The 22,483-nt window shown below is 43.9% G+C and overlaps 1 protein-coding gene across 1 annotated transcript in view; it reads right to left on the reverse strand.

Annotated features, from left to right (window-relative positions):
- The window catches only part of FRMPD2 (FERM and PDZ domain containing 2), an 88,504-nt gene that overhangs the window by 22,869 nt on the left and 43,152 nt on the right, over positions 1-22,483 (reverse strand). Inside the window, exons 14-20 of the mRNA XM_059397694.1 lie at positions 20,469-20,654; positions 14,951-15,098; positions 9,023-9,239; positions 5,053-5,153; positions 3,791-3,883; positions 2,324-2,431; positions 2,118-2,234 (exon numbers count right to left, since the gene is read on the reverse strand). Coding sequence (XP_059253677.1) covers positions 2,118-2,234; positions 2,324-2,431; positions 3,791-3,883; positions 5,053-5,153; positions 9,023-9,239; positions 14,951-15,098; positions 20,469-20,654 — 970 coding nt within the window. The remainder of the gene's footprint in view (positions 1-2,117; positions 2,235-2,323; positions 2,432-3,790; positions 3,884-5,052; positions 5,154-9,022; positions 9,240-14,950; positions 15,099-20,468; positions 20,655-22,483) is intronic.

The following is a 22,483-nucleotide window of genomic DNA, read 5'->3' on the forward strand; positions in this document are numbered from 1 at the left end:
TCTTTAGATGTGGATATAGAAACATACAAGTAGGTTTACTTTTGATACAGACTCCTTGGCACTCAAGGAAGTTCCCAAACTCACACACTGAATGAACTGTAATTTAATGAGTTAGACTGGAAGTTATTCAAACCCAGAGGTATTCAGGAAGGAATGGTGAAGCGACTGTTCTGTAATGCCTTATTCCTCACAATCTCATTCACAGATTCTACTCTCATTGTCCTTCTGGCCATGTTGGAAGCATCTGTTCATTTTCTTCCACACCCTCCATGAGCGATAAGGATGGAACTTATTAGTGAATTAAAAAGTCAACCTGTACAACATGAGCCTTCCTCATGGAAATACAAGCCAGGAGACCTTCTGTGGGGAATGAAAACTCAGTCTGTTCTAGAGAGTGATGGCTTCCCATGATGGGAATGTTATCTGTTTTGTCCCTGACCTCAAGTCTAGAGCACCTGCCCCAACAGCAAGCTAATGAGATAGAAATTCACAGCAGTCAAGCCCCTACAGCTGTGTAAAGATTCCCAAGTCTGGTAGGCAGAACTGCCAACAGGGGACTGGGGCCCTAGGATGGAAAGACATGTCATCACAGGCATTATGGGAAGCCCATTGTCCATTATTCTATCATGAAACTGGTTTGAACCTCACAGACCTGGGGTGCCCAGTTTTGACATCTCGCATTGCCACAACCAGCCTTGAATGACACTGAATCATTCCCAGCTCAGCTACATTGTTTCCTGACAAAAAAGGATAGTTTGATTCCTTTCTTTTCTCCTAGTCCTGTGCAAAATATGGAGGGAAATGGAAGGAAAGCTAAAATATTATGGGAAGAACAGTGACAATATTGGGATCCAAAAGAGACTGTGAACTGGGGCTGGTGTTTCTCAGGAATTGGGGCAAAGCCTCTGGGTCAGCTCCAGCCACAGTGCTGAGGCTCTGGCTTTGCCACCTCTCATCCCCTGTGGCTTCTGTCCAGGGACAGCTTCAGACACCTAGGAAAACCCTCTGGCCATCCTGTAAACCTATGCAAGTGTGAGAGAATGCACGTGGTTTACAGAGGGCAAGGCAAATGGAGTACCTACATTTAAGACCTAGAAAATGCTGGCTGGTGTGACGTGAAGCATTTCTGTACATAAGGGGCAACTGTCCACACACCCCAGAGTGTGAGAAAGAAATCCAGGAGCCTGGATTCATAGGCAGTCTCTGGTTAAATTACTGGCTCATTCAACCGAAACTCAGTGGTGATTCCAGGTCACCAGGAGGGAAGGGAATATTAACATCCCCCATTACTTCTTTTTTATAATATATGTTTAAGATTTATTTATTTGAGAAAAAGAGTGGGGAGGGGGGGTGTGGGGGAGTGCAGAGGGAGATGGAGAGAGAGAATCCCAAGCAGACTCAATCCTGAGCACAGAACCCCACGGGGCTCAATCTCATGACCCTGAGATCACAACCTAAGCAGAAACAAAGAGTCAGACACTCAACTGACTGCGTCATCCAGGTGCCCCACATCCCTCATTACTTTCACCCTCCTCCCCCTACCCACTCCAAGTAAACATATTAATATTATTCCTTGATATGGGCAATTGTTGCTCTCTCATACTTAAGGATAAATAGAAGCATCTTTTAAAAGAACCTTGCTCTTTTGGATGATCTCCAACAGGCCAAGTCTTAACCAGGTAACACAAGCATGCCCACTCTGTGAGATCACTTTCCAGTACAGCTCTCCAGTCTCCTCCCCAGATGATTGCCACATCCAAGCCCCAACTGTGGAAACTCTGGAGCATCCACTTTCCATAAGGACTTGGCTGACAAAGCGACTATCCTCCATGTCATGCAAGAAAAGTGGGCAAAAAACCACGCAATGGCTGGATGGGCCACATCTGATAAAGAATAGGAGTAGGCCACATCCCTCGGGCAGAACAGACAACAGCAGAGCCCAGTCTGCCCATAGGCCTGCCAAGCTTATGGATTATGTCACAACAGTGGTCCTTTGCAAGACACCACTCTGAGAAAAGCAACGTCAATCTTACATAAACTTAAGGACCTAGTACCTCATGGTAATCTTCAACAGATAGAGGAGATTCGCCAACTTCTGAACACAAGTGAAGACATACCTTTTGACTGAGAAATGATTAATTCTATGCTGTCAGGAGAATTCTGAATCATTCTAACAGCCATATCGAATGTGAAGCCCTCCAGACTGATGTGATTCAAGGCCAGTATCCGCCCTCCTGGAAAAATAAAACATCTTAATCATACCATCAAGGAAAGAAAGAGAAGTTCCAAAAGGCACCATCATTGGCAATTTAAAAAGACGTACCTGGCTTGATCTTTTTAGCTTTGTCAGCAGGTCCCCCAGGTATAATAGAAGATATAAAGATGCCAGGGTCAGCTTTGCCAACACCGTCTCCCTCATTAATGACAAAGCCTGTAATCCAATAATATTTAATAAGATGATACTTAATGATTTGGCAGCCCAGAGAGGTTAGGTTATTTACTTGAGACCACCCAGCTGCCAAGTGGAGCTAATGATATTTCTAGCGAAGTCCTCGGATTCTCAATTAGCTCTTTCCACTTTGTGAGACACATGGAAAAAACTGATTGCCCCCTATTAGTAAGCACAGCAAAAGCTAGGAATACAACCCATCCATGTGCACTGGATTTTGCCCCAGTAGATAATCAGAAATAAGGAGGAGACTTTTTTTTTCCTTGCATATAGCTGACACACGATTTTACATTATTTTCACGTGGACAACAGTGATTCAGCAAGTTCATACATTATACTGTGCTCACCACAAGAGTAGCTCCCATCTGTCCTCATACATCTCTGTTACAATATCGTTAACTGTATTCCTTATGCTGTGCTTCTCATTCCCATGACTTATTCATGCTATAACTAGAAGCCTGTATCTCCCACTCCTCTTCACCCATTTTGCCCAACCCCTCACCTCCCACCGCTCTGGAACCATCCGTTTGTTCTCCGTCTTTATGGGTCTGATTCTGCTTTCTTTAATTCGTTGTTTTTTGTTTTTTGTTTTTTTAGAGTCCACATATTAGTGAGATCATATAGTATTTGTTTCTCTGTCTGACTTATTTCACTTAACATAATACCCTCTAGGTCTATCCACATTGTCTCAAATGGCATGATCTTATCCAGCGAGAGGTGATTTTTAATTGAGTAACTTGTCTCAGTGTTTTGTTTCTTGTGTGGTTTTTCAGGGCCTTTAAAAATAATAAACAATAAAGATGTGAAAAAGATTGACTATTCCTTCCCATCGTTAAGAATCTAAGTATACTGGAGAAGGGTTGCTACATGGTATTAAGATTAAAAAATCACTTTCTTTTTTTGGTAGAGAGTGGGGGGGAGGGACAAAGGGAGTGAGAAAGAAAAAATCCTAAGCAGGCTTTAGGCCCAGCACAAAGCCCAATGTAGGGCTTGATCTCATGATCCCCGAAGTCATCAACTCAACTGAAATCAAGAGTTAGATGCTTAAATGACTGAGCCACCCAGGCACCCCTAAAAAGTCTCTTTTCATCTTGTACTTAGATTCTGAGGATATGAACCCCGAAATCTTATAGCCTTAAAAGACTTTGTTCCAAGAGTCTGTTAGGGACAGACTCTTGTTAGGGACACTTAAAGGGAATAAAAAGAAGTGATCATTATAAAAGGCAAGCTGGGAGAGAGGCAGGAGAGGGGAATAGAAAAGTCAAAAGGGAAAAAAATGGCACATGCCTCCCTTCTGCCCCAAGGGAGAGACTGGGTCTCACCTGCCAGGAGCTCTCTTACCAAAGCCACGATGCGGATCCCGGGTCAGTGTCACATGCGTGATTTCTCCTTCTGGTTCAGCTATAAAGCCCTTTCTCCTGTCATTTTGTGGCCCTAGTGGTAGAAACAAAGCCCCACATTGTGCTTTTCCCCCAAATTATCTGAGCCTTGATACAAAAGTGGTAAACAGTGTTCTAACACACGTGCATGCTCACACACACACACAATACTGGGAATGGATCACAGAACACGAACTTCCGATACCCCTCACTGGGTCAGTATGCATCTTCGGAAGCATATATACCCTCATGGGTCAGCGATGGCTCATTAGGAGCAGAGGCGAGAGTGGGGGAACATGGGGCTTATCTTCTACACAACTTACTATAGCTACTTTTTCCTGCATTGGTCTTGGGACAAGACAGAATTGAGACAGAGATGTACTTGTGGGCAGTGAAAAGTAAAACTAAGGTTAGAGCACAAAGATGGGATAGCAAAGCCTTCCCCTCCTGGGTCTCTAATAATCAGAGACAACATGACCCCACAGATCAGCGAGGGCACCCTGCAGCATTTCCCCCAGAGCTTGGGTCTTGGAGGAGACCCAAAGCTGGCCCCAACGTTGTTCTCAGCAAGCTGGAATCCTGGGGTGGAGAGCTCTGATGCTGACCAAAGAGCATGTAGGCACATCCCCCATTGTGACCCACCACTCTATGCTCTCCACATCCCTCTTCCCACCTTCCATCCTGGGGACCACAGTAGAGCCTGGCAACAGTTCATGGTAAAGAGTGGCCCAGTGGAGTTCCAGGGTCCATCCCCAGGCTTAAGGCCAGTCAAGTCTAAATATTTTCTCCAGGTCTGGAATCTTTCTGTTTTTCCTTTCCCTAGGGTCTTCCCCAGAGGGTATATGACAGAGGAGAACGCTGCCTCCCCTGTTTACATTTTCACGTGAAGGGGCAGAAGTAATATTCCGGGTCCGTGAAAAGTGGAACGGAAGTGGCTGGTGAGTTTGTGACCACACCATTCCACAGCAAATACTCCTCATGCTGGACCAGAGCGCCGAGGACCTTCACCAGTGCTAACACATTCCAGATCCACCTGCCCAGCCCAAGCCACAGGTGGACTGCAAGGGCTCTTCCTGACCATAATTAGTTGTAAAATTAATTTTAAAAACATAAAGATTGTGACTATTACTGGGAAGGCAACATGAAGTAGCCACAAAAGTTTTCAAGCAAACGTCGCATGGATGGTTTCCTTTCTCTCAAACCTGGCCCAAACCTGGTCCATACCCATGTACATGCTCTCCACAGGCAGCCCAGAGACAGGGTCACGAGTCGTTGACTTCTGGATCAAAGAGATGGTTTCCAGCTGTTCCCGATGCATGCAAGGGCTGCAGGGAAAGGGCACAAGATGAGAAAAGGTGACTCTAAGAGGCACCTTCCTGCCATATCTAAGTCTGGATGGTGGCCTGGGAAAGGCAGCCACATGCCCCATCAGGCAGGAGACCCACCAAAAGACCCCATCACGGGCTGACCTCATTGTCAGGAGTGCACTGGGAAGAATAGATTTGGAGTCTTTCTGTCTCAGAGGAGACCCTAGAGTCCCCAGGGCCTCCCATGAGCCTCCTTCTGTCTCTCCTTTGAGTTGGATATGTGCTCCTCAAAACCTCCTTTTCCTTAACCAGAAAATTAGGAATATTACTTCCCATGCTTGTGAAATGATAATACACATTTGGCTCCAAAACAAGGTAGTAAGTATGGAGCTTAATGGGTTCCAAGCTGTTGTTGTTTGCTTCTGTTTTGAGTCGGGCAGGGCACGTCCTGCACCGCCATAATGATGGGCCCTGCGGTCTCCCCCCTCATCATACCAAGCTTGGAACAAGACCCTTTCATGCAGGCATGCAGCTGGCCTTGGCTTAGCCAGTATTCTAGTAAACAAAGAGTATTCTATGCCCAAGGAGAATAATGAATTCAGGGGTGACACTGCCCCACCCCCAGGTCACAAGATAAGCTACACAGAAGGATGAGCAAAGTAGAGCAGGAGAAAGAGGAGAAGAGGCACAGCCACCGGGGCTCAGAGCCCTAGAAAAAGCCAGAAGGGGGCCTCCTCTAAAGAGAGAAGGGCAGGAAAGCCACCATCTGACAGTTTTGGCCTTTCATCACCCAGGCTCAGTGAGCCCATGCCCGCCCTCCTGCTTCAGGCAGCCAGACCAAGATGGGGATGCAGGGTTTGGCAGCTTCCCACTGAGCCTCTTCCTGTCCCCTTGGATCCATGTTGCCCCGTGATCTTCGCATATAGCCTGGCACGGTTCAGAGGGGACAGAGCTCGAAAGGGAAGAACAGTGGCAAAGGGGGAGAGAAGGCAGGTGCAGGGGCGAGGGGCAAGCACAGAGCCATTTTTCAGAGATTCAAAATGAGGCCGCAGTTTGCCTCGGCTCCTGTCCATACTGTGCATTTCATCAAGTCCAACCCTAGCTCACGGAGCACCTACCAGGTGTCAGACCCTGGGGTGACAAGGCACTGAGGCTAAAGGTGGATCAGATGTAGGCTCTGCCTTCTGGGAGTCCCCAGCCCACCACAGGATGTGGGGCGGAGCCTTTCCGGCCAGATGGAGCCTGCCAGCATGCCCAGGGAGAGGCACGGGCTTCAGAGAAAGTCCTGAAGGGGCCGAGAGAGGCTATGAGGACAAGGTGGCATTTGGGAGGGCCTTTGGAGAAAGGGAAGGACAGCTATGCCCTAGGTTTCCATGGCCTCCCTGATCTGGCCACAGGTACCCCCTCTGCTTAAAAAGGCCCGAGACTGGCACTTACTGCCAGCCACAGAAGGGCTAGCTGTGTCATTCCACTCACATGTGGCAGCGGGAGGAGTCAGTGTCATGGGGGCAGCAAGTAGAATGGTGGTCCCAAGGACTCAGGGGGGAGGATGGAGATTGATGTTTAGCACATATAGTTTCGGTTTTGCAAGATGAAAAGCGTTCTGGTGGCCTCCTCCCCCACTGTCCTCACTTTGCTTTAAAGTGTGAGAGAGTGAATGCCTCCCCCCAGATAACATGCCAGCAGAGGTGGAAGGAGTGAGCACCGACATGTCCATGTGCCTGACCCTCAGACAGACAGTTCTGCGAGGACTTCTGTACCCTTGTCATCAGAACGAGGCCTGGTTGCCCACACCAGCTACTTTGATGACACCACTCTCAGCGTCAGAGCGGGAAGGAGAGGGACAAGCAGACTCCAGGCTGAGCACAGAGCCCCGTGCAGGGATGGATCCCACGACCCTGAGACCACAACCTGAGCCGAAACGAAGTCAGAGGCCTACTAACTGAGGCGCCCCTACCCTCCTTTTTGGGATTTTTCCCTCCCTGTCCCTTTCTCCCCACTCACTCCTGCTTCCTATCACTACCTCCATGAAACCAGCTGCACCCAGTCATCATCTCACGGGGGCGCTTCTAGGGACCTGCCACCTGGCCGAGGACCCAATTTCCTTTTTCACAGAAAACGCAATTTCCCTTTTCACAGAAAATCCTTCCTTTTCCCAGAAGAGCTACCGGTCACCTCTGAGGTGAGTCACTAAGGGTCCTGAAAACGTGGCTTTTGTGAACTAAACAGAGCAGTGGCAGGGCTTACTGCAGCCTCAGATTCAGCTTTCTCTTGAGAAGGCTGACAGCCACGCAGTGCTGTGAAGGCCCTCCTGGGCGAGCCCGCCGGCAGACCCTCAGGAGCCCACCAGCCTGGGGAGGTTCCTTTGCAGTAAGCACAATCTCAAGGTGACCGTGAGTCAGTCACAGCCTCTTCAGGCTTCTCGTCTAGAATGTGTGGTCAAGTACAATCAGCCCGAGGGACAGATTAAAAGTGGTCACGCACTCTTTGCCACTCACACATCAAGAGGTGCGTCTCTCTCTGCTACTCGCGAATTTGTCCTGACCTGGCAGTCCTTTGACAGAAGGAGATGGGCGGAAGTGACACTGTGTCAGCTCCAGGCCCAACCAGCCTTTAAGAAGATAGGCAGCTTGGGCCCGTGGAGCCCTGAGCTGCCCAGTGGGAACCTGGTTACCTGGCTGGAGGCACCACGTGGGGAGGGCCCGAGGCCACGCAGGGAGTGACAGGTGCGCAACGGAACCCACTCTCTCTGCCATCCCTACCAAGGGCCCACACGTGTAAGGAAAGCCATCTCGAAGCCTCCAGACCAGTCCTGCTGAGCACGGTCAGTGACCCCAGGCCATGCCACCTGAAGAGGAAGAGTCACCCAGCTAAGGCCTGCCAGAACTTCTATCCCACAAAACTGTGAAACAGAATAACAGAATGGTTGGTGTTCTAATTAGGCCCCTGTGCTTTTCAGTCCTTTGTGACACTACAGTTGGTACACCAACAGTCTGACTCCATCATTACTGATTTCGTTTGCCCTACACGGTGACACATATTTGCACCAATAGGATCTGAAGCAATACTCTTCTAAGAATTACTTTGGAGTACATAATATTTATACATAGAAAAGCATTCTAGATAGGCGGCTACAGACAGACATCACAGTTCAGACCAATCACCCATACCCTCTTGCTGAAGCTAATGTATAACTCATTCCAAAAAGCAGCTCCTCCAGCAACTTTCACGGGTCACGTGCTGCCTGTGAGTCTCTGCTATTTCTAGAACTTGCCATGTAAGTGTAATCCAACTTCTAGGCTATTTTTAAGTTTACAGATCCATGTGTTATATTGTGAATTTATGTTTCAAAGCTCATTATTTTCACTTACAAATTAAATGACAAACCGTCCATCTGCAGAGCGAGCAGCAGAGCACAGAGGTTAGGAGTCTGCCCTCCAGAGCCAGCCACATGCGCTCAAATCCCAGACTCTCCATTTCTTCCCTGGCACAACTGGGAGAATGATAGAAACTACTTCCCAGGGAGGTGAGGGCAAAATCAGTTGATGTGTTTGTGAGTGAGTGCTTGGAACAGTCCCTGGTTCATGATAAGACCAAAGGGGTTTATTTATTTTGTGCTCTTTGGTTTTGTCTCATTACCTAGTTTTTTCTCCACCAAAATATAATGCAACCCCATGGAGAATGGGATCTCTCCCCTGCAGACATCAGTAGAGACTTTGCCCATAGCCCGCCTTCAGGAAATTTCTATGGAATCAGTTGGCAGTTGAATGAATGGATACTTCCCTTAGACATCTAACATCCTTTAAACAATTTCCTCAGGGACGGAATGCTCCAGAGTGCCAAGCAGAAGATGGTCTGGGCTCAGAGAACAAGAGTGTCAAACCCACCTGCCTCGGTTTCCCCGTGCTGCAGTCTCCTTGCTGGTTTTCACAGTGAAGTTATCCATCGACGCGGCCAGCAGGCCCCCTGCGGCAGCCTCCAGTCTGGGCGCGGGTGCAAACAGTGCATTTTCTGAGCTTGATAATCTCTGAATCCAAGTGAGAGACTTGGACTGGGCCAGGTGTGCAAGACTCATACTGGGCATTTGCACACATTTATCATGGTCTGAAATTTGGGAGAAAGACATGAGCAGCATAAACCCACAGAAGCATGGTTCTGGATCTATCACCCTTGGGGCAACACCACATCACAGACCCCAGGCTCCACTACCGCTTTTCTTTCTGCTCAGTCTGTCCACAGGCTGACTCAGGAGGTTCTTGTGGTTAGTCCCGAGGATGCCAAGCCTTCCTAAGTAGCACTCGCTGATGAAAGCAACCTCAGAAAACACAGGGAGGGAAAGGAAAGGCTCTCCCTCCCCCTGTAGCTGACAGGCTGCCAGCCAAGATTCTGATGGGTGTTAACATTCACGACAATGTCACAACAAAACTTGTAGAAAGAGCCTGGTATAAAATTTACTGCCACCATCCATTCTGCATGCTGCCTTTACAAAACTGTCCTCACAAACATTGTGACAACTGGGTCTTCAAATCACCTGGCCTCCAAGATCAGGCTCTGGCCTGTGGAATATAATCTTTAACCTCTAATACAGTAGAGTTTCCCTGGTATTTAAATTTAAGATCCAACATTCTGAAATAGGAATGCGTATCAGATGTAGCACATCTCCCAGCCTTGAACTTCCCTTTCTCCTTCACGCAGAAGGATATAATAAATGACTGTAAAGAAGCCTCTAACTCAAGACCACGCATGTAAGTGACTCTCACCGCTATTCATGTCATTTAGGAGAAACCGAGATTTGATTGATAGAGTCCTTAAATTAACTAGGCTTTAGAAAGCCCAGTTTGTATTGTGAAAAAGGAAAATGATGACTAAATTCTGGCCATCTGCTCCCTACTAAAACAGAAGGAAAAAATGCTCAGGCACATGGCACCTCTGAGGCTCTGGTTTTGTGTGTTATATATGTGTGTGTAAGTGCGCGTGCACACGCACGCGTGCTTGTGCAAAGCATGGTGAAGTGCTTCCACAACCGGGGGTCCGTGAGCATGTATTTCCTCAAGCAGAACTGCCCCCTTGCTCTTTAATGGTATCTGGTCCATGGCCAGGGGTGTGCCCCCATAAAAAGGTTGCCTTTCCGAAATGCTTTTCGAGAACTTTCTGTGTCTCTGAGACATTTGATACTATCACTCACACACAGCGGGGAAGAGAGAACAAAGACTACAAGTGATTTGGATATGACCTGCAGCTTTTGCCCGAGTTGTATAGTATCTTACACCAGAGCCTGGGCCCATTCAGACACAAAGCAACAACAGTAACGTCAACACCTACGACACATATCTGCTGCATGCTTAGTACATGCTCAGCACAGTGGTAAGCACACCGTCTATAAGCCTCACAATAACCCTATAGGGGTAGATATTGTTATACCCATTTTATAGAGGAGGAACTGGAGGCTAAGAGAACTAACAATTTGCTTAAGGTCCCAGGCTTGTAAGAGGTAGAGTAGGACCTACACTCAAGTCAACAGTCCACAGTCCACACTAGAAATAGAAGAGCCCAGAACACAGAGACAAAAACAGCAGCACCGGAGATTTATCCGAGACGCAGTGTAGCTGGAGCTCAAAATGGAGGACTCAGGGCAAGACGTAAGTTAAGGTTCAGGCCGGATTGGGGAGAGTCTGACATGCCTCTCACAAGGGCAAATGGGATTGTCCCTACAGACAGCAGAAATCCCCTGCAAATTTTCAGTGTGGAAGAGCATGATCATATCAGTGTTTTTAAAAGGTTGCTTTGAAGCCTGTGAGCAAGACAATTCGAGGGACATGACTGAGTGGCAGGTCAGTCGGAGGGCACTCAGTGAGAGGCGCCAGATGAAAAATGGATGCAGGTTGGGAACCGCCCCCACCCCCGCCCCCGCTCCCTGCCCAGTTTCTTACAGAGTGGGTGGGTGGGTAGTCTCACTTGAGCAAGACAAAAATCATAGTGGAGAGAGTTGTATGGAAGGATGAGATCACTTGTACCCTTACTGAGTTTGAGGACCACACGGGGCCATCTGATGGACTCAGCCAGTTCTTAGCTGGATGCAATCACTGAAAATGGGGTCTGCAGAAAGAGTTTCTAATACAAAGACATGTTTTTAAAGGCAAATAAAAATTATCTAATTTTTCCGAAGAAGACATACAAACGGCCAACAGACCAATGAAAAGCTGCTCAATATCACTAATCATCAGAGAAATGCAAATCAAAACCACAATAAGATGCCACACCTGTCTGAAAGTTTACTTGTCAAGAAGACAAGAGACAACGACTGTTGGTGAGGATGTGGAGAAAAGGCACCCCTTGTGCACTGTTGGCAAGAATGGAAACTGTGCAAGCACTATGGAAAACAGTAGAGAGGTTTCTCAAAAAATTAAAAATAGAACTACCGTATGATCAGGAATCCTACTTCTGAGTATAGATCTGAAGGAAAGCAAAACACTACATTGAAGAGATCTCTGCACCCCCATATTCCACTGAAGCACTATTTATAATAGCCACGACACGGAAACAACCGAAGTGTCCATCACAGCACAGGAGCGGAAGAAAAAGTGCGTGGATGTATATAACATACCCATGGTATTTTTTGGCCATAAAAAAGAAGGAAATCCTGCCATTTGAGACAACATGGATGGACTCTGAGGGGATTCTTCTAAGTGAAATATGTCAGGCAAACAAATATTGCATATTCTCTCTATAGGCAGAATCTAAAAAGCTGAACTCATAAAAGCAGGGGGGAGAATGGTTGTCACAAGCTGAGGGTGAGGAAATGGGGTCAGAGTGCAAACTCCAAGCTGTAGGATGAGTAAGTTCTGGAGAGCTGATAGGCAGCATGGTGAGTACCGTTAACAATATTGTGCTACATCCTTGCAAGTTTTTTTTTTTAAAGATTTTACTTATTTACTTGACAGAGATCACAAGTAGATGGGGTCGCTCCCTGCTGAGAAGAGAGCCCAATTCGGGGCTCGATCCCAGGACCCTGAGATCATGACCTGAGCTGAAGGCAGAGGCTTTAAACCACTGAGCCACCCTGGCGCCCCTCCTTACAAGTTGTTAAGGGAGTAGTTCTTGAATGGTATCACCACAAAAAAAAAAAATTGTAATTTTGGAAAGGAATGGAGGGTATAACTGTCTTATTGTGGGAATCATCTTGCAATAGATAGGCATATCAAACCATCACTTTGAACACCTTAAGTTTATGTATTTATGTCACTAATAATTCAATAAATCTAGAAAAAAAATAGAAGAAAGTAGCATCACATTGACCCAGCCCAAAAAAAGAAAAATTGTCTGAAATAATCCTTTTAATAATCCTTTTAATGCAAAGGTTAGATTCCAGAAAACTCTTATATGATGGTAGAATTTGGAGTTAAGAGAACGGTATATTCTGAGCAAAGCAGGCTTATTAGGACTAGGGTCACAAGTGAGCCTTTATAAATATTTCACATTCACTGGTATCAGGCAATAAAAGTAATATTGATGATATTTCACTTTGTATCTCAGCAAAAGCAGGTAATATACAATTAATTTACATTCATTATCTCCCCTTCCCTGCAAACACCCTAAATCTGCCACTCTGCAATTTCAATGAAATATTTATAATTTATTTGGGTTTGCTGCAAATCATATGTCCCCTTTATTTTCTGTGTTTGGTTCTGCATCTAAATGCTCAGGAATTTTGCTTCCTGATTGATCCCGTGTCCCAGGCCCCCAGATACCAGTGTTCTCCGTCCCCCTGTGCACTAGCTATCATGAAACCAAACCCCGGCAAGCAGAAGCTGCTGTAACTACTCATATGGAGAAATGAACGCAGGACACGGAGCTAGAAACATCACACATACTGTCCCTCTAAAGCCTACCAGACACCAGTGTGCTTCTGTGAGGACACTGAGGCTCAGAGAAGGGAAGTGAATCGCCCCAAGTCACACAGCTAGTAAGTGCCACTACCCTGAGTCCAGTGGGCTCCAGGGGCCACATTCCAAGCTGGGGGTTCTCAAACTTTTATGTGCATCCAAGTCCCCTGGGCTTCTTTTCAAATGCAGACATTTTCAGTGGGTCTGCATGGAGTCTGAGATTTTCCCATCCCTAGAAAGCTCTAGGATGACTGGCTCAAAGAGACCACTGTATGAAGATGAAGGCTGAAACCACTCTACCAGATGGTCCTCTTTTCTAACTAAAGAAGAAATCATGTTTAGAGATCAACAGCAAATGAGATCCATCCAATGCTCCACTCAAACCTCTCTAGTCCTAAAGTCCCTATTCTGGGAGGCTATGGAAGGCTGTACTGGCCAAGTGAGGTGCCTAGGCACCAAGCCTCAAGGAGCCACAGATTCAAACCTCAGCCCCAGCACCACCCAGCTGGGCCATTACTTCCCTTCTCTGAGCTTTGGTGTGCTTCTGTCAGTAACGCTAGTGCCAGCCTCCTTAGGCTGTCTGACAATTGCGATTTAAGGAGGCAGTGTATTATGAGCATTAATGAGATAATTCATGGAAGGGCTTAGCATACTTCCTGGGAAAGTACTCATAACAATAATAAATAGTTCTTCAGCACTTCTTAAATATTCAATAAGAATTAACTAGCCTTCTGTGATGTGTGGCCTCATTTCACCTAATAGTCTCTTCCCTAATTAAAACCATTCTACATGCACATTGTTGAAAGCTTGGAAACAATCATGCCTGTGTGCTGTGTGCCTGGGCCACAAAGGCAATAATATAACCCAAGAAGGTACTCTGGTGCAGTTCATTTCCATATTCTTCCTTCCTTGTGTCAGAACATTTTAAAACCAACTGAGATACGATCCTGGTGTTGAGGCCGGTGCTTTCCAGGGCAGGAGGCTCAGGCAGCCATTTACATTTAAGTATGTCAGTTAAAATTAAGGTGGCTCAGTGGGTTAAGCCGCTGCCTTCGGCTCAGGTCATGATCTCAGGGTCCTGGGATCGAGTCCCGCATCGGGCTCTCTGCTCAGCAGGGAGCCTGCTTCCTCCTCTCTCTCTCTCTGCCTGCCTTTCTGCCTACTTGTGATCTCTCTCTGTCAAATAAATAAAAAAATAAAAAATCTTTAAAAATAAAATTAAATAAAGTAAAAAATGTAGTTCCTCAGTTCTATCCACCTTTTGAGTGCTCAATAGGTATACACGCTGGTAGTGACCTCGCACCCACTGGTAGTGACCCCAGAACGAACAGTGTGCATATTTCTATCATGGCAGAAAGTTCTATCAGCGGGATATATGACTTCATATTTCATGTTTCCTCACTTAGCACCATATCATGTGTATTTTCACATGTCATCATCCTCCAAAAACTGACTTTAATGTCTAAATTATAGAGCTGCATGGGATTTATTTCACTAGTCTTCTGTCTTTGGAGACTTAGGTTGCTTCCAAATGGTCACTGTTACAGATAACGTTCTAGTGAACACACATGAGCATAAACTTCTGTGTACTTCTCAATGCCTCACCTTTGGATAAGTTTCCATCTACAAATGAAATTTCACGGCTAAGGGACATGGGCTCTTTAAAGGCTTTTGATAGATACTCCCCATTCCCCATTGCCCTTCAGAACTATGGCATCCATTTACCTCCTCCCCCCATTGTCATTTATTTTAGCATTTACCAGTCAAAGAAAAAAAAAATGTATTTCTCCTTACTGGTACTTCTTGAGTCATTAGAGAGATCTAAAACTTTTTAGGTTTCTGGGTCAACTGTTTATATTGATACAAATTGTTCAATGAAATAACAATCTTTCCAAACTGGAGGTTGATAGGTATAATATAATGTCTACTCACCAGCTGCAACAGGCAGGGAGCTCATCTGAGCATTAAACCCATGCTGGGCAGAGCAGAGTCTTAGTAAATATTTACAGGTCTTGGCTGAATCAGTGACAAACGTGTGCTTTTTCCCAGTGATGCTGCTTGTGATGGTGAACTTCTTCCGCTGGAGGAAGCAAACACAGGTTTTCATATGTTGATTGTGTTTACTGTCCATTAAAGCATGACGGTCCAGAGTTATCAAATGCTGGAGCCCCCAGTTTGAAACCAGTATACTAGGCATCCAGAAGTGTATGACAGATGTATGACCATGGCCCAGTATTGTTTCTTAGATTTAAAAAAATTCTTCATTTTATTTTTTTCTTCATTTACAAAGTCAATGTTTATTAATTGGGCAATGGCTAACTGCTGAGAAATGTGCAAGGTGGAAAGCATTGGAAATGACCCAGGCACACACTTGACCCTCAGCAAGGAGTGAACATAATCCTCAGTGTGCATTTTGAAAGGCCACAAAATATACCTGTAGTTTTCATTGCACAAACTCCCAGAAGTTGCAGACAAAATTTCAGCTAGCAAGGTTATAGAAAAGATAAGATCACTGTATGCACTTTCATATTTCTTGCTGTTATGGGGCAAGGCTCTGTTCTAAGTGCTTTCTAGATATTAATTCATTTCACCCTCAAAGCTACAGAATGAGGGAGGTCATACAATTGTCTTTATCCTACAGAGATGGAAATATACCAAGAGTTCCCAGACTCCAGCCGAATTCAGGTCACATCAGCAAGAAATGCTTCCCCACATTTATACATAACTTCAGGGTCCACATACAGAATGATAATACTGTACAGCTCAGTGGGATAAACTGGAGAGGATTATCCATATGGAATTATCTATATGGAGCTTTGGAGGAAAAAAAATCTATGACATTTTCAATACACAGTGTTAATAAGAACAATAAAATGCAAACTTATAGAGATGATAGTAAATACAAATTTATATATAACTTCTAAATAAAATCTCTAGTTTAGATATTCTAGATATTTCAATAAGAACCTTGAGCTTACTCTTAGAAAGATAATTTTTATAAATACAGGGCTTATGCTTGAAAGGGTTCCTTTCCTGATCCTTGTTAATGTTAATCCCTTTTAATTCATAATAGTCACCATTTCTCAGAAGCTCCATCTACAGGGTCAAATATTAACAAAAGACAAATAATTATTCATTACTTTTCCTCTGAGAAATTTTTTTTACCCATAACCTAATTTTACTTTTTTTTAAAGATTTTATTTATTCATTTGAGACAGTGAGAGAGAGAACATGCAAACTGGGAGAGAGGCCTAGGGAGAAGGAGAAGCAGACTCCCCACTGAGCCAGGAGGCCAATCTGGGGCTCAATCCCGGACCCGGGGATCATGACCTGAGCCAAAGGCAGACACTTAACCATCTGAGCCACCCAGGTGCCCCTGTCTATAGCCCAATTTTAAATAACTTGAGCATTTTCTAAATATTCTTTCACTTTATTGACACATGTAACATTGAACCTCCTTCTACTAATGTGAGTAGATTTGGAGTCCAATTGAACTATACTGTATCTGGCATTTTTTTAAATAATGTATTTTCTCAAACACTCATAGATGTTGTCCTGCTAGCCTTAGTAATTTTTTCTTAATATTCAAATTATAATGATGTTTGAACTCCACCAACTGAGTATTTGATTTTCCAAACTTGAATATTTTCTTGGAACCCAACCCCTTTGTCAGTACACTTTGATATGCTCTCATATAGTCTTGACAATTTTATATTAAGTGCACCCAGGTACTAAAAAATTTTAGATGAGCATGTTATTTTTAAAAGATCTAATAACTATTCTTTAATAAGTCTGAGAAAAGAGAATCACACACACACACACACCCCAATCTTTCTTTCAACTCATAAACCCTTAGCAAGACTCTCCTTTATAGACACTAATGCTTTATGGTACTAAGCACCACAATAAGTGGAATTTCCAGGCATAAAGCAGAAAACAGTCTCGACGGTGGTCGTGCGGATTTCTTCTCCATTTTGATAAGATCATTTAATGAGAAATGAATATCTGTCAGCAAACTTTCACAGAGGTGAGCTGCTCTGTGAACAAGATGATGTCAAACTTGAATCTCAGAGTTTTCAGTACACACACACAAATCTTATTTATGCCTCTGTTGCTGCAGTACAAATACATGTGGTGCTTCCATAACCTCACTTAGTTTCAAAGCATTGTTTTATCATTTTGAATATTTCATCCCCTTGAGTTATATTGTTATTGCTGTTTTTTCGCCTGCTAGTTGGTGTGTCTGGTCTGATATCTCTGCAGAACGATGATGCTCTTCCAGACGGAGGCAGATCTGCCGTGGAGCTAATGAAGTTGAGGCGGGCAGGAGGGGTTCTGGGCAAGTCTTCCCTTGTTCCTGCAATGTGTGCAAAGCGAGCTCAGAAATGTTCAGAGCTAGAGGCCAGTCTGGCAGAAATCTCTTTCAGTTGTCAGAAATGAAAAATCGACTTAATTCTCAAAAACACCCTGATCAAGTGGCACTTCTGTTCTATCGGGGATATACTTTAGAAACATAGATACCGCATTCTCAACACATCACACCATGTTTTTCCTTTCTTGATGGAGAATCACACGGAATAGAATATTTGATTCCCTGCACTCGTAGCCCAGAAACCTTTGGCGGCACTACAAACAGCAGGTGTGTCTCTGGACAAAACTGCAGGCTTTGTGCTTCTTCTCAATAAGAAAAATAACTTTCAGTCAGCCATGCTGGAAGAAAGTTTAAATTATACTTTATTGCCTCTGGAGAAAATATTACAAAAGTCCCATAATATGGAAACATCATCAGAACGTACGCCACCAATGTTTGAAAGAAAAAAGGAACTACAGTTTATCAGGGAGTGACTTAATGACAATAATCATTTTGGCTTGATGGTTTTGCAGTAGTTGTTCCCATTTTTAAATTCACAAGTTGTTGCAATTTCTTTTTTCATTCTAAAGGAATATTCATTTTCATTTCATAGTTTGCATTCAGAACTTTATATTCTTTTTCTTAAAGGGAGCCCTACCAAGCCCATCTCCTCCCCTGCCCTCTGCATTCTTCTTCAGTCTTCCAAACGTCTGCAAATAACCCGGGATGACTACCAACACTAGTAGTTTCATTATTCCATAACGAACCCTTCCTCAATTGGATAATCTTCAGAATGAACCTTGTCTCTGCTACAGACAGGCTACTAACGCACGGACAAATCAGTCTTCCAAAATGGCATTTTTCTCAAACTCTATTGTTATTTCCCTGAAGGCTGGCAAGATGAATGGTCTCCAATTGTCTGAAACGTCTTGGCATCTGCTATTAATTAGGCAAGTTTGAAATCAACTTCCTAAGCTCATTCTTATATTGAGTTCTGCATTTTGTGCTTGCAGAAGCATGAAGAGTGACAGTCATTTTCAGTGCAAGATTTCTGATTTGTGGCAAGCAATTGGTGACATCATTTCATGAGATGACTTTACCATAAAAAAGATATTCATGCTGAGGAAATAGTCATCAATGCATAGAAATCCTTAATTAGTAGCAGGGTTGTTTTTGTTTTTGTTTTTAAGCTACTAAGTTTGTCTTGTGAACCTGGTGACTTCCAGTTTTAGTTAAAGAATTGTCCCTGGTCATGGGAAAATAAATATCTATAAACATTAAACCAACTTAAAAAATATAAAGGATTTACTTAAGGGGATTGTTAAATGTTGTATCTTCAAAAATTCTATTTTTCAAAATTACATTTTAGGTTATCTGCATTTTTACAAATGTCCTAAAACAAATTAGATTGAAAAATTTAAACAGTTAACCATGACATAAAGAAAATAGGAAGCAATGCAACAGTATTGAATTAATTCAGTAATTAAAATTCCTCAAATAATCTTTCAATTGAATTAAAGTTGTCATTAAAATTATAAAAATCTTATAAATATAAATATGGTTTATTTTTAGAGTTAGTCAAAAATATTTGGGAAAAATTTTCCAGTAGTGTATTATAAGCCATTTTAATGAACTCAAGTAAATTCTGTTCAGTTATTTACTTTTACATATAAGTTTTTTTTCCAAAGACAAACAATAATTTATCATGAAACACTATCAAGGGGTTCCTGGGTGGCTCAGTTGGTAAAGTCTCTGCCTTTGGCTCAGATCATGATCTTGGGGTCCTTGGATGGAACTCCGCATTGGGCTCTGCTTCTCCTTCTCCCTCTGCCCTTACCCCTTTGTCTTCTCATGCACTCTATCTCTCTCAAATAAGTAAATAAAATCTTTAAAAAATGAAAAAGAAACACTATTAAAAACATGCTGGAGGAGTTCCTGGGTGCCTCAGTGGGTTAAGCCTCTGCCATCGGCTCAGGTCATGATCTCAGGGTCCTGAAATCGAGCCCCGCATCGGGCTCTCTGCTCAGCAGGGAGCCTGCTCCCCACCCCCACCTGCCTTTCTGCCTACTTATGATCTCTCTCTATGTCAAATAAATAAATAAAATCTTTTTTAAAAATCATGCTGAAACAATATGTTAACCTCAACAACCAAGATGGAAAAAATGAAGGAAACATTAAGAAAATGAATTAAACCATTTACACTCTACTTAGGAAACTCTAACATCAGATAATGATTATAAAAACAACAGTGTAGCCAGGAGGAAAACTTTTAAAACCCTAAGAGAAAATTAAATAGAAAAAGCTGATTTTTTTTTCCCCCAGGGACCAAAAGACAAAGACTTTCGTGACTGATAAGGAAATCATGACTAAAGGAAATGGCACACTAGCTGCGGTGACCGATGGGACAAGAAGGAAATTAGGTACTGGAGTAATCTGCTGTGGGGACAGGTGCAACTCTTTTGGTGGCAAATATATTGTAACTAAATTCAGGAAGTATATAAATTTGCTCATGCAAATGGCATTGAAATACAATTTCAAATGCAATATGTTTAATAGGGTTTTTTGTTTCTAAAAAATGTCTTCTAAACCTTCAATGGGCATCAAAGGTGTGCAGTCCACAGCATCCTGTAGCACACCTCTAGTTCATGGGAGACAGGCAGGATGCCTCGGAACACTGTGTGCACACGGAAAATTGAAGAGAATTTGAAAGAAAATTAAAACTAGAGAAATGTTTCAAAACTGAGCAGATTCCACTCCACCTACAGTAGGCTCTCCTCTCCCATCTCCCAAAACCAACCTTGCTCTAAGCATCGGTGGCTTCCCTGAATTAAGAGAACTCTACCCAGAAGGAAGGTGTAGCCAGCTGATGGCTGGCTATCCATGGGGGTACAGAGGGTCCAGGCAAGAGATGGTGGGGAGGAAACGACCTCCTGGGGACTCTCCAATCTCAAGGTAGGCTTCTTCCAAATACATCACAGTGTCCTAGAGTAACAGATATGAACTTATCTGGTCAGGGGAAGATCACATGACTCCCCTGCTCCTTTAAGGGGGCATCAGAACAAAGGGAAATGAAGCAGTTATCCACTGAGGTGCACTCACACAAGTCGAAATCTTTCTGATTTCTCTCCACTGAAACCGCAAAGTTGCAATTCTGCTGTTGTTTGTCACTTCATATACAATGACACCCTTGGTACAGATCCCCAAAGCCATCTCCCCTTCCACCCTGGCCTTCTCTGGGAGAACTCGATGAACCAGCACACCATATTCCGGGAGCTGCTGAGTGACCTGGAGCAAGAAAAAGGCCAATTTAGAAGAGACACTCCCAGTAATCTAAAATAATGGGCTTCATAGATGTCTATTGACAGATGAATGGATAAAGAAGGTGTGGTATCTATATACGCAATGGAATATTACGCAGCATCAGAAAAATGATATCTTGCCATTTGCAATGACGTGGATGGAACTAGAGGGTATTATGCTGAGCGAAATAAGTCAATCAGAGAGAGACAATTATATGATCTCACTGATATGAGGGATTTGAGAAACAAGGCAGAGGATCATAGGGGAAGGGAGGGAGAAAGGAAACAAGGTGAAACCAGAGAGGGAGACAAACCTTAAGACTCTTAATCTCAGGAAACAAATGGAGGGTTGCCGGAAGGGAGGGGAGTGGGGCGGATACAATGGCTGGGTGATGGACACTGGGGAAGGTATGTGCAATGGTGAGTGCTGTGAATTGTGTAAGACTGATGAGTCACAGATCTGTACTCCTGAAACAAATAATACATTATATGTTAACAAAAATTTAATAAATTAATTAATTACATAATAAAATAATGGGCTTCAAACCAGTTCATAAGAAGCATTTCAACAGACGTTCCAAAAACAAAGAGTAGGACTGCTGAATAAGTTTAGGAAAACCCTGAGCTAACCCGATCTCCTTGCTACAGGATTTCTCCTCATCTCTAATATGATAGTATTTCCTATTTTATTAACCCTAGGATTCCTTTTTCATGGAGTACCTAAAACAAAACCTGGAAAGCAGATATTCTGAAAATGATAGAACAGATTAAGAATATTCTGAACGAGTTTTTAGAATTCAGACTGCTCTGGGTCATTTCAAGGTAAGGGATTCCTTTTCAGGGTTGTGTCTATTGAAATATTATCTGCTGTAACCCCTTCAGTTTATGAAAAACTGAGGCCCAGGCATAGAAAGCAATCTTCCAGATGGTAAGCATCACTACAAAAGCAAGATAAGCCGTGAACATCCTGCAGAGCAAAGGAGCGACCACTGGCATCACTCTCCATGTCACAGGGCATTGGTCGGGTCCCTACAGTCCAGGGGAGGTCCTCAGTTTACCAGTTCAGGAGACTGAATTTTTTCAGAGCCCTGAGGGTCCATCAGGTATGGGGACTGCATCAAGCTCATAAAGTTCTTAAGAGATTAGAGTATAAGCCTGGTGCAAATGGTTTTCCATCTTAATGGTAATCAGGACTCTATCCTGGTGTGTCTACCAGCTGCCCCTTCACCTGCAAGATCCCAGGCCTCATCAAAAGGCTGATGCACCTGGACTCACAGCAGCGACTTCCTGTTCCAGAAACTGGAAACCCTCTCAGAAGGGTGAGATCTGGTTTCCCATCTCCACCCATCAACAGAGAGCACTCTGTCCAGGCCCATTTCTCCCATGCCCCGACAAGGGAATAACAACACGGACAAATTAAGACTTTTGAAAGCTGCTCTCTCAAGATCCTTGCTGTACTTTTTTTCTTCAGTTAATAATCTGTGCAGAGAGGTTACGCCGCCTGCAGAGCCTATGACGCTTCCCACGATGTTGATGAAGTTTCTGGGCCTTGAGCCTGCTTGTTTTAACTCTGGAGACACCACCGTTGTCATCAGCAGTAGCATCCAAAACACTACTTATGGAGCACTCGGTGCTGAAATATGTAATGGCCAGATTTGGCGTGTGCTTACGGTATTAATTAGGGCCATCCCAAACAGTAAGGTCAATTCTTGTAAATAAATGGATGTCATATTCTCCCCCACCCCGAATTTAAAGCCTTATAATGTCTTCAGTACTAAAGATGACTTTGCTAGACTTGCTTACATGTTTTAATCG

The sequence above is a fragment of the Mustela nigripes genome, chromosome 4 (genome assembly GCF_022355385.1).
Source record: "Mustela nigripes isolate SB6536 chromosome 4, MUSNIG.SB6536, whole genome shotgun sequence".
NCBI lineage: Eukaryota > Metazoa > Chordata > Mammalia > Carnivora > Mustelidae > Mustela > Mustela nigripes.